This window comes from Balaenoptera acutorostrata, chromosome 8 (assembly GCF_949987535.1).
Source record: "Balaenoptera acutorostrata chromosome 8, mBalAcu1.1, whole genome shotgun sequence".
In the NCBI taxonomy this organism is placed as follows: domain Eukaryota; kingdom Metazoa; phylum Chordata; class Mammalia; order Artiodactyla; family Balaenopteridae; genus Balaenoptera; species Balaenoptera acutorostrata.
In genome coordinates, this window is record NC_080071.1 from 42,557,701 (window position 1) to 42,569,945 (window position 12,245).

General features: G+C 37.6%; 1 protein-coding gene across 5 annotated transcripts in view; it reads right to left on the reverse strand.

Moving 5' to 3' along the window:
* PDE1A (phosphodiesterase 1A) overlaps positions 1-12,245 on the reverse strand; it is a 362,506-nt gene that overhangs the window by 33,728 nt on the left and 316,533 nt on the right. For all 5 annotated transcript variants that reach the window (XM_057551615.1, XM_007190377.2, XM_007190378.2 and 2 more), the window contains 3 exons: positions 4,550-4,631; positions 2,406-2,526; positions 1,278-1,423 (listed from right to left, as the gene is read on the reverse strand). In XM_057551615.1, coding sequence (XP_057407598.1) covers positions 1,278-1,423; positions 2,406-2,526; positions 4,550-4,631 — 349 coding nt within the window. The remainder of the gene's footprint in view (positions 1-1,277; positions 1,424-2,405; positions 2,527-4,549; positions 4,632-12,245) is intronic.

The following is a 12,245-nucleotide window of genomic DNA, read 5'->3' on the forward strand; positions in this document are numbered from 1 at the left end:
GTACCAGGAGCTGAGGACACCCTGGGAAACACAGTAGACCACGACCCGGCTTTTGAGGATTGTACGTTCCCATGTGGAAGACAGAGGATAAGGAAAGGAATAAATCAACATCATTGATTATGGACTAGCGATACCACTTTGAAATGACTAAACTGGGTTTGAATAGGGGAAACCAGGACAGAGGACGTTACTTTTAGTGGTCAAGGAGGGTCTCTTTGGTGGGCGGCCTAGCATGGGATTTTAGGGCACTGCATTTGCAGAGAAAGAATGAATTTCAGCTCCTTCACTTACTAGTTGTGGGATTTGAGGCCAGTCACATAACTGTCCTCTGCCTCAGTTTCCTTATCTGTAAAATGTGAATGATAACAGTAAGATCCATGTGAGAATTTAAAAAGTTATTAAGTACTGCGTTTTTCAAATTAAAAATAAAATACAGATTGCAGAGGGAGGAACACTCCAACCAAGGAATGAATCAGCCAGCCAAGAAGGAATCAGCCTTGCAAAAAGCTCCAAGAGGAGAATTCCTGGCTGAAGAAACAATCATTGCAAAGGCCCTGGGGTATTATAAGAACCTGCCAGAATGCCACTGTGCAGGGAGTATAAAGCGTGAGAGAGACAGGACTATGGGATGCAGCGTGAAAGGAGACAGGGGCCAGATGTGGAATTTGAAAGCTAATTTCCTGCATGAAGGATAATGACTGATACTAACTCACATGCCTTGGAAACCAAATAGACTAATTAATCTGAATAAAAAACATGTCAGAAATAGAGCTAGCTTCCCATTTGTTTTCTTTGGTAGCCGATTACAAACAATTCTCCCAACTCATGCATGAACCTGTCAGCCAAAGAAGTAACTCAGCAAAACTGAAAAAAACATATACTCAAATCTCTAACACTAAGTGTTGCATTCCTAATGCAACACAAAACTACTTGGAAAGCCTAACACACAGGATCAAAAACACCTCTGGAAATGAACAGGACGTTACTGTGCCACATAAAGTCTTGTTGCTCTTTTATTGTCCCATCCTTCACATCCACTTCACTGCCACCCATGTCAATACTTCTGCGGCCCACATGGCACAAACAGAGCAGAATATCTTTTTATTTAACAGACAAACCAATTTTCTTATGAGTAGTCAAAGGGTAGCCAAATTCTAAACACCTCCAAGGGCTTGCATATTTTATAAAAGAAGAAATCTAGGGGGAAAAAATCCAACATCTCAGAGGAGGAGTTAGGACAGAGAGAGATGGCAGTAACCCGTCATAAACAACCGTACCTTGAGCAGCTAACTCTTTCCACCTCTCTTTGTTCTGCTGGATGATGTCCACCAGGTTGTTTTTGAAGCTCTTCAGGTCCACGCTTGCAAGGGAGTAGTCTGGGGAATAGGTTCCATCATTCACGGTGCCTTTCATATTTGATCGTCTAGAGGAATGAGCAAGATGTGATAACATACAGGTGCTTGAGCTAATAGTAACCACCAAAGAAAACAGGAAGTACCAAGGGCAGGATACGGGATGAGGAAGCAAAGCCTGAAACACTTTACAAAACCAGCTACAGAAGCAGGAAGGCAGCTGCTCAGGCCCAGTTTTGAGCACCTGCCAGGGCCCACATGAATTATGGGGTGGGGGTGGGTGAGGCCTAATTAGAGCAGCAGAACCTTGAGATGAGCTGACTTAGTGGTGAGTCCACTGGCGAGCAGCACAGCGGCATCACCGTTCTGGAGCTAAAAGTGGGGGTAATGGTCCCTGCCCTTCCGTCACCATTTAATCCTGAGGATAACATGGATCTCTCTCAGGTAGAACATTCCCTCAGTTTCCTCATTAGGGCAACATTTAGGAAATGTTGGTATGTTATTTGGAAAAACTATGTGTTCAGATGGGCAAGAATTTAGCATAATTTTTCTGCAACTGGAAGTTTTAAATAACATCCCTTAACACATCTATCATCGAAAAAAATCTAGATTGAAATATTTTAAGTTACATGTTATACAGATCCACTGTATTCATGTCATCTAAAAGGCTAACTTTGATGTAGGCATCTTTCTAGACCTACAAGTGGGCTGTGATTGATTTGTTAGCAAGCCAACACAATGCCCGTCTCCCAACTGCCCACCACTACCAGACATGCTACTATATCCAGGACATAATTCATACATTTCAATGAAAATTAAAATAATATTTATTCTCCTGAGTATTGAATACAATTCTGTTATACTCCTTAGTACTTTGATATTTTTTGTAGTGGACATCAAGTTCCTAATTTCAAAGGCAGATGCAATATATTGCAGAGCCATTAGGTGGCAATACTACCTAATAATTCTTCTAAGAATTTCCTGCCTAATGTAAGGAATAATAAAGATAATCATAAGTAAAAGGGAAAAGAGGCAAAAAAGAAAACATCAAACCTGCTTGCTCCATAGGAAGGAGTTTTGGTTTTTGAGTCTTCCTCTATAAGAGGAATAATAATTTTCTCTGTTGAGTCTGTCAGAAGAGAAAATGTTGGCTCTACTATGAAATCAATGAAACCTACAAAAGCAAAAACATAAATATATTCGTGTTACAATTTCCTGAATTCTAAAATTAGTAATAATGCAGAGATTCTGATGCTCCTGATAACAAGTTTCAACTACAACATTGGTTCAGCTTACCCCTTGCAATTATTTTTAATCCAATAACACAATCTTTAGAGAGAGTTTAACTGTTCTACAAAATCATCTCTCAAGCAGTGGAAGTGATACAATTTAAGCTTGCTAACTCAAGTGTATTGGGTTTCCTACTTAATATTCAGCCTCATCTTATTGTTAACAATAATTTCAGATCAAACCAGAGTCAATCTATTTTCCTCTGTTAATGAGAGGGATCACTCTTCTTTCTGAAAGGTCTTCACTTGTTCGTTGAATTTTATTATTGACTAACAAGAAATAATATGTAAGCTCCAAAGAAACTAAATGATTGAAGTTTTTTTCTCAAGCCACAGGAAGGCAACCACTTTTTTTTTCTCACACTGTATGAGTCAGAGCTTTCTGCCAGTGTGTTAATATTTCAAATTGCTATTTATTATTCTCAGGATGTAAAGCTTTAAGTTCGCAGCGTGTGGGCGTATTCTGTTAAATCAGAACAGAGAACAGCATTAATCCCACCACTTTGAGATGACAGGATTGAATAAAGAATTTAACATTGAAATCAAACTAGAAAATGACACACACAGAGAATGGGGCACGGTCCTTTAGGGAGCATTTACTACCTGTGTTTAGGTGGAGGAGGAGACAAGCTCTGTGTACATTCAACACCCGAGGTCCCAGGAGAGGTGTGGTGCTGGAAATCAAGCGCTTGTTGCCTTAAACACAACTGGGAGCAATAGCCTACCATCTGAATATAAGAGAACACTGCGGGGATGCTTTTTAAATGATAGTGTCCTGGGAAATATCTATATTTAAAAAGTATCCTATCCATCAGAAACTTGGATAAAGTAATTCACATTTCAAGTAATTGTATTCACCATAGCATACATTAAGATGCATTTTTAATTCAAAAAATTTCAATAGTTATGTGTTTGAATTGATGACTTCAAGTTGAGTCAATGTTAATTGACCACCAGGGTGTTCTTTCACGTTTTGTCTATGGTTTTAAATGCCTGGGATCTAGAGACTATCAAATGAGTCACCTCTACTAACATGGCAGCAATTTATATTACAGCAATAAGCCTCAGACACTTCTATTCTTCTCAGCTTGCCCAAGGAGGTCCTTAACCTGACATATTCACAATTTCTAAACGATGAGAGTCACCTGTGTTATGGTAGCTAGGAAAACAGCTGTTGGAACATGGGTAGGAAGGGGAAAGGTGAGAGCAAGAAGCTTTCTGACAGCTGACCACCACTTTGTAGGAGGTGGTACCAGACCAACTAGAGAGGTAAGGCAGTCATCCTTGTATTTATTGATCATATAGGTCAGTAATGAAGATGCTGGCCCAGGGAATAACTATTACAAATATATGAACCATGCAGCATAGCAATAATATGTTTTAATCATGGGCTGGACTTGAAGTCTCCAATATAAGCACAAATAAAAAGGATAAATATGGTTGGGAGCAATATCATTTTACAGATTTCCTGTTGTTGGCTTCCCTATTCATATCATAAGAATTTTTTTCCCAAAAGAATATGAGCTAGTATATTAAGAAACAGTGATACAAACAGTGATAACAGACATATTAATATTTTCATTGGATTGTCCTAAATACAAAGGATTAAATTACAGAAAATAATCAGCAACAAAACAACAAGAAATGCTGTCTCTTGCAGAAGAAGAAAGTCCTCTATTTTGTAAAAGGATTACAAAGAGAATAACAATTAGTTACTAATACTGCTTTATTGAGTTCATTTTGTGAGAACGTTTCAAAATTCTTCATTCACCACCGTATAGATCAGTCTAAAGATCAAATTTATCATGAATGTGGAGTGAGGGTTTCATGGGTGAACAACATCGTGTATCCATTTGAAAACTGACAGGCACACACCCGCTCTCCACAACCACCAATCCTCAGTATTACCTATTTGGGACTGGGCCACCATCGTTGACTTCCGATCACAAAGTGGGGAAAATGGAAGCCCTAATTCAGCTTCTTTATCTCCCTGCGGAAAGGAAAGCCCATTAGTACAGACTTGGTGTGGAGAAACTAAAAGCAGCTTAGATAAAAAGGCTTAAAAAGCTGCATCTTTTATTTCTTACTTAGCATTGTGTATTTATCACAAAACAAAAAGCTGTTGTTCAAGTTCATATAATTTTACGCATATGGTCTCCTTTTGGGGATATGTTGCATATGGCACACATGGCAGAAGTAAAACAACATGAACATTTTCGGCACCTAGAGACTCCACATTGGTATTACAACCCCTTGATTATAAAGAGACACCTTTGCTCTTTGGAATTTTCTAAAGTCACCGTAAAATAGTCATCTCCGTGTGTTATTTGGCATTTAATTAACAATCCAACTCATGGATTTTTTCTGCTTCATTTTTCCATGCCAAATACATCAGCAGACCTTCAGTATCAAGAATTCATGATTGGATGGCTTTTTAAATTTAAAAGTGTATGAGCATTTTGAAACATCTTTTTACTTATTAACCAAGTTTTACTGAATCTCCTACAGCAAGTAATGAGGAATATCTTCAACATTCTTACATTCTGTGTGCATAAATTTTATTTTAATGTATTCTTCTCAGAGAAAATTGAAATGTCAATGATTTTTTATTATTTGATCTTATCAATTGTAGATTAATTGAGCACAAAGGTTAAAGAATTCCATTTTTGTTTGGGTTTAACATCATAATTAGATTTTCGTTTCCTGAAATAAAGGTGGCTGCTCTGGACAAAGCTTTATTATGATAAGGTTTATCAAACATTGGTTCTTTGCATTCAAGGAGATGTGCTCACAAAGAAAAAGGAGGTAGGATACTTCACTTGCCCCATTCACTTCAACTGCCCGGACATTTGAAAGAATGCTTTGGGCTCTATTTTCTCCTAATCTGTTGGTTGTATACCTTCATGGGGTACACTGGCCTTGCATAAGACCACAACTTAGAATATATGGTCTGGTTCTGAGATCAGGGGACAAAAGGGAGTGGCCTTTACTTTGTAGCAGAGCCCATATTACAAGGCAAACCTGTCTGAGAACTTCAGTTTCCTTTGCTTCCTCTAGCAGCTTTTCATCATGACCTTTACAACTTTATGTCAACATGTGGCTTTAAAGTTTTTATTGATGATGTTTTCTAGTGCATTTACGCTAAACTATGCCTCTGATTAGAAGGGACAGAAAGTTTGAAATGAGAATTGCTCGGAAAAATCTAGATACAGTCACCAAAGAAGTAGGCAAAGTAGCTACAAATAGGAATGTTTCACTATGTCATGACTTAAAGAAAATAGGGAAAGAATTTCTGTGACCTCTCCCAGAAAGCCTCACCATTCCCCAAGAGAATAACATCCATTCCATTTGGAATTAATATTTATACTTGACTTAAGGGACAGATGGGGGGGGGCAGAAATTATTGTGTCATTAGCCTTGGAGTCACAAGACACAGAGCTGAATCACTGCTGTTCAACGGGCTGTCTCTGTTACTTCAGACACATCACAGACTTTGCCGAAATGAATTCTCTGTTACCCAACTCAGTGATTCCGGTTGACTTGTTTTAAGAATAAGGATATAATAGTATCTACCTAATAGGGTTATCCTGAGGTTATCTAAGATAATTTATGTGAAGCCTAAGGACACTGCCTAATATATAGTCAACAGTCATTAAATGTTAGCTAATAAGAATCATAATTCATAATACTAGCTAAAACACAGAGCTGTGCAAATTAGAGGTATTTATGAAGTCTGATGCACATCTTGGATGGTATTAAACCACAAGGAAAAGGATTACTACTTAATTTACATGTAATGGAGAGGCACTGGCTTTTCCCCCTCTTTATTCTATATGGAATTGACATAAGAGGAATTCTACTTTTGAAACACTAATTTGTCGGCAGTGTGGGAGATGGCTTGGGGTAAGTTAAGGGTGAGCCTTGTGCTTCAAACCTGAATGAAAAGGAGACTTTGGGGCCACTAAAAGAAATAAGATGATCTGGATGAGGGCTTGATTTAAAGACTATTATGAATTTGATTTTAACATGTTGAGAATAAAGTGAAAGAATAATATTAATAACTTGCTAAAATATACATGATATTACTATTATTAAAGTAGAAATAAGGCTACTCATAGACTTCATGGGAAATGTGATATTGGGGATTCCTTTTTTTAAAAAATTTAATTAATTTATTTTTTTATACAGCAGATTCTTATTAGTCATCTGTTTCATACATATTAGTGTATACATGTCAATCCCAATCTCCCATTTCATTCCCCCCACCCCACCCCGCGCATTCCCCCTTGGCATCCATATGTTTGTTCTCTACATCTATGTCTCATTTCTGCCTTGCAAAACAGTTCATCTGCACCATTTTTCTAGATTCCACATATATGCGTTAATATATGATATTTGTTTTTCTCTTTCTGACTTACTTCACTCTGTATGACAGTCTCTAGGTCCATCCACGTCTCTGCAAATGACCCAATTTCATTCCTTTTTATGGCTGAGTAATATTCCATTGTATACATGCACCATATCTTCTTTATCCATTCATCTGTCTATGGGCATTTAGGTTGCTTCCATGACCTGGCTATTGTACATAGTGCTGCAGTGAACATTGGGGTTCATGTGTCTTTTTGGATTATAGTTTTCTCTGGGTATATGCCCAGTAGTGGGATTGCTGTGTTATATGGCAACTCTATTTTTAGTTTTTTAAGGAATCTCTATACTGTTCTCCATAGTGGCTGTATCAATTGACATTCCCACCAACAGTGCAAGAGGGTTCCCTTTTCTCCACACCCTCTCCAGCATTTGTTGTTTGTACATTTTCTGATGATGCCCATTCTAACTGGTGTGAGGTGATACCTCACTGGAGTTTTGATTTGGATTTCTCGAATAATTAGTGATGTTGAGCAGCTTTTCATGTGCCTCTTGGCCATCTGTATGTCTTCATTGGAGAAATGTCTGTTTAGGTCTTCTGCCCATTTTTTGATTGGGTTGTTTGTTTTTTTTAATATTGAGCTATATGAACTGTTTATATATTTTGGACATTAATCCTTTGTCCATTGATTCGGTTGCAAATATTTTCTCCCATTCTGAGAGTTGTCTTTTCGTCTTGTTTATAGTTTCCTTTGCTCTGCAAAAGCTTTTAAGTTTCATTAGGTCGCATTTGTTTATTTTTGTTTGTATTTCCATTACTCTAGGAGGTGGGTCAAAAAAAATCTTGTGTGATTTATGTCAGAGTGTTCTTCCTATGTTTTCCTCTAAGAGTTTTATAGTGTCCAGTCTTACATTTAGGTCTCTAAGCCATTTTGAGTTAATTTTTGTGTATGGTGTTAGGGAGTGTTCTAATTTCATTCTTTTACATGTAGCTGTTCACTTTTCCCAGCACCAGTTATTGAAGAGACTGTATTTTCTCCATTGTATATCCTTGCCTCCTTTGTCATAGATTAATTGACCATAGGTGCATGGGTTTATCTCTGGGCTCTCTATCCTGTTCCATTGATCTATATTTCTGTTTTTGTGCCAGTACCATGTTGTCTAGATTACTGTAGCTTTGTAGAATAGTCTGAAGTCAGGGAGTCTGACTCCTACAGCTCCGTTTTTTTGTTTTTTGTTTTTTCTCTCAAGATTGCTTTGGCTATTTGAGGTCTTTTGTGTTTCCATACATATTTTAAGAGATTTTTGTTCTAGTTCTGTAAAAAATGCCATTGGTAATTTGATAGGGATTGCACTGAATCTGTAGATTGCTTTGGGTAGTATAGTCATTTTCACAATATTGATTCTTCCAATCTAAGAACATGGTATATCTCTCCATCTGTTTGTGTCATCTTTGATTTCTTTCATCTGTGTCTTATAGTTTTCTGAGTACAAGTCTTTACCTCCTTAGGTAGGTTTATTCCTAGGTATTTTATTCTTTTTGTTGCAATGGTGAATGGGATTATTTCCTTAATTTATCTTTCTGATCTTTTGTTGTTAGTTTATAGGAATGCGAGAGATTTCTGTGCATTTTGTTTCCTGCAAGTTTACCAAATTCATTGATTAGCTCTAGTAGTTTTCTGGTGGCATCTTTAGATTTCTGTATGTATAGTATCATGTCATCTGCAAAGAGTGACAGTTTTACTTCTTCTTTTCTGATTTGGATTCCTTTTATTTCTTTTTCTTCTCTGATTGCCGTGGCTAGGACTTCCAAAACTATGTTGAATAAGAGTGGTGAGAGGGGACATCCTTGTCTTGTTCTTGATCTAGAGGAAATGCTTTCAGTTTTTCACCATTGAGAATGCTGTTTGCTGTGGATTTGTTGTATATGACCTTTATTATGTTGAGGTAGGTTCCCTCTATGCCCACTTTCTGGAGAGTTTGTATCATAAATGGGTGTTGAATTATGTCAAAACTTTTTCTGTGTCTATTGAGATTGTCATATGGTTTTTATTCTTGAATTTGTTAATGTGGTGTATCACATTGATTGATTTGTGTATGCTGACGAATCCTTGCATCCCTGGGATAACTCCCACTTGATCATGGTGAATGATCCTTTTAATGTGTTGTTGGATTCTGTTTGCTAGTATTTGTTGAGGACTTTTGCATCTGTATTCATCAGTGATATTGGTCTGTAATTTTCTTTTTCTGTAGTACCTTTGTCTAGTTTTGGTATCAGGGTGATGGTGGCCTCGTAGAATGAGTTTGGGAGTGTTCCTTCCTCTACAATTTTTTGGAAGAGTTTGAGAAGGATGGGTGTTAGCTCTTCTAAATATTTGATAGAATTCACCTGTGAAGCCATCTGGTCCTGGACTTTGTTTGTTGTAAGATTTTTAATCACAGTTTCAATTTCATTACTTGTGATTGGTCTGTTCATATTTTCTATTTCTTCCTGGTTCAGTCTTGGAAGCTTATACCTTTCTAAGAATTTGTCCATTTCTTCCAGGTTGTCCATTTTATTGGCACAGAGTTGCTTGTATTAGTCTCTTATGAGGCTGTGTATTTCTGAGGTGTCCGTTGTAACTTCTCCATTTTCATTTCTAATTTTATTGATTTGAGTCCTCCTCTTTTTCTTGATGAGTCTGGCTAAAGGTTTATCAATTTTGTTTACCTTCTCAAAGAACCAGCTTTTAGTTTTATTGATCTTTGCTATTGTTTTCTTTGTATCTATTTCATTTATTTCTGCTCTGATCTTTATGATTTCTTCCCTTCTAACTTTAGGTTTTGTTTGTTGTTCTTTCTCTAGTTCCTTTAGGTGTAAGGTTAGATTGTTTGAGATTTTTTTTGTTTCTTGAGGTGAGATTGAATTGCTATAAACTTCCCTAGTAGAATTGCTTTTGCTACATCCCATAGGTTTTTGTTCGTCTTGTTTTCATTGTCATTTATCTCTAGGTATTTTTTGATTTCCTCTTTGATTTCTTCAGTGATTTCTTGGTTATTCAGTAATGTATTGTTTAGCCTCCATGTGTTTGTGTTTTTTATGTTTTTTTCCCTGTAATTGATTTCTAATCTCATAGCGTTGTGGTCAGAAAAGATGCTTGATATGGTTTCAATTTTCTTAAACTTACCGAGGCTTGATTTGTGACCCAAGATGTGATCTATCCTGGAGAATGTTCCATGTGCACTCGAGAAGAAAGTGTAATCTGCTCTTTGCAGATGGAATGTCCTATAAATATCAATTAAATCTATCTGGTCTATTGTGTCATTTAAAGCTTGTGTTTCCTTATTAATTTTCTGTCTGGATGATCTGTCCATTGGTATAAGTGAGGTGTTAAAGTCTCCCACTATTATTGTGTTACTGTTGATTTCCTCTTTTATAGTTGTTAGCATTTGCATTATGTATTGAGGTGGTCCTATGTTGGGTGCGTATATATTTATAATTGTTATATCTTCTTCTTGGATCGATCCCTTGATCATTATGCAGTGTCCTTCCTTGTATCTTGTTACATTCTTTATTTTTAAAGTCTAATTTATCTGATATGAGTATTGCTACTCCAGCTTCCTTTTGATTTCCATTTGCATGGAATAACTTTTTCCATCCCTACACTTTCAGTCTGTAGGTGTCTCTAGGTCTGAAGTGGGTCTCTTGTAGACAGTATATATATGGGTCTTGTTTTTGTATCCATTCAGAAAGCCTGTGTCTTTCGGTTGGAGCATTTAATCCATTCATGTTTAGGTAATTATCGATATGTATGTTCCTATGACCATTTTCTTAATTGTTTTGGGTTTGTTTTTGTAGGTCCTTTTCTTCTTTTGTGGTTCCCACTTAGAGAAGTTCCTTTAGCATTTGTTGTAGAGCTGGTTTGGTGGTGCTGAGTTCTCTTAGCTTTTGCTTGTCTGTAAAGCTTTTGATTTCTCCATCGAATATGAATGAGATCCTTGCCAGGTAGAGTAATCTTAGTTGTAGGTTCTTTCCTTTCATCACTTAAAATATGTCGTGCCACTCCCTTCTAGCTTATAGAATTTCTGCTGAGAAATCAGCTGTTAACCTTACGGGAGTTCCCTTGTATGTTATTTGTCGGTTTTCCCTTGTTGCTTTTCATAATTTTTCTTTATCTTTAATTTTTGTCAATTTGATTACTATGTGTCTCAGCATGTTTCTCTTTGGATTTATCCTGCCTGGGACTCTCTGCACTTTCTGGACTTGGGTGGCTATTTCCTTTCCCATGTTAGGGAAGCTTCTGACTACAATCTCTTCAAATATATTCTTGGGTCCTTTCTCTCTCTCTTCTCCCTCTGAGACCCCTATAATGCGAATGTTGGTGCATTTAACATTGTCCCAGAGGTCTCTTAGACTGTCTTCATTTCTTTTCATTCTCTTTTCTTTATTCTGTTCTGCAGCAGTGAATTCCGCCATTCTGTCTTCCAGGTCACTTATCCATTCTTCTGCCTCAGTTATTCTGCTATTGATTCCTTCTAATATATTTTTCATTTCAGTTATTGTACTGTTCATCTCTGTTTGTTCTTTAATTCTTCCAGTTCTTTATTAAACATTTCTTTCATCTTCTCTATCTTTGCATCCATTCTTTTTCTGTGGTCCTGGATCATCTTCACTATCATTATTCTGAATTCTTTTTCTGGAAGGTTGCCTATCTCGACTTCATTTAGTTGATTTTCTGGGGTTTTATCTTGTTCCTTCATCTGGTACATAGTCCTCTGCCTTTTCATTGTGTCTATCTTTCTGTGAACGTGATTTTCGTTCCATAGGTTGCAGGATTGTAGTTCTTCTTGCTTTTGCTGTCTGCCCTCTGGTGGATGAGGCTATCTAAGGGGCTTGTATAAGCTTCCTGATGGCAGGGACTGGTGGCGGGTAGAGCTGGGTGTTGCTCTGGTGGGCAGAGCTCAGTAAAACTTTAATCCACTTGTTTGCTGATGGGTGGGGCTGAGTTCCCTCCCTGTTCATTGTTTGGCCTGAGGCAACCCAGCACTGGAGCCTACAGGCTCTTTGGTGTGGCTAATGGTGGACTCTGGGAGGGCTCACACCAAGGAGTACTTCCCAGAACTTCTGCTGTCAGTGTCTTTTCCCCCCAGTGAGCCACAATCGCCCCCCCCCCCGCAGGAGACCCCACAACACTAGCAGGTAGGTCTGGTTCAGTCTCCTAAGGGATCACTGCTCCATCCCTCTGGGTCCTGATGTGCA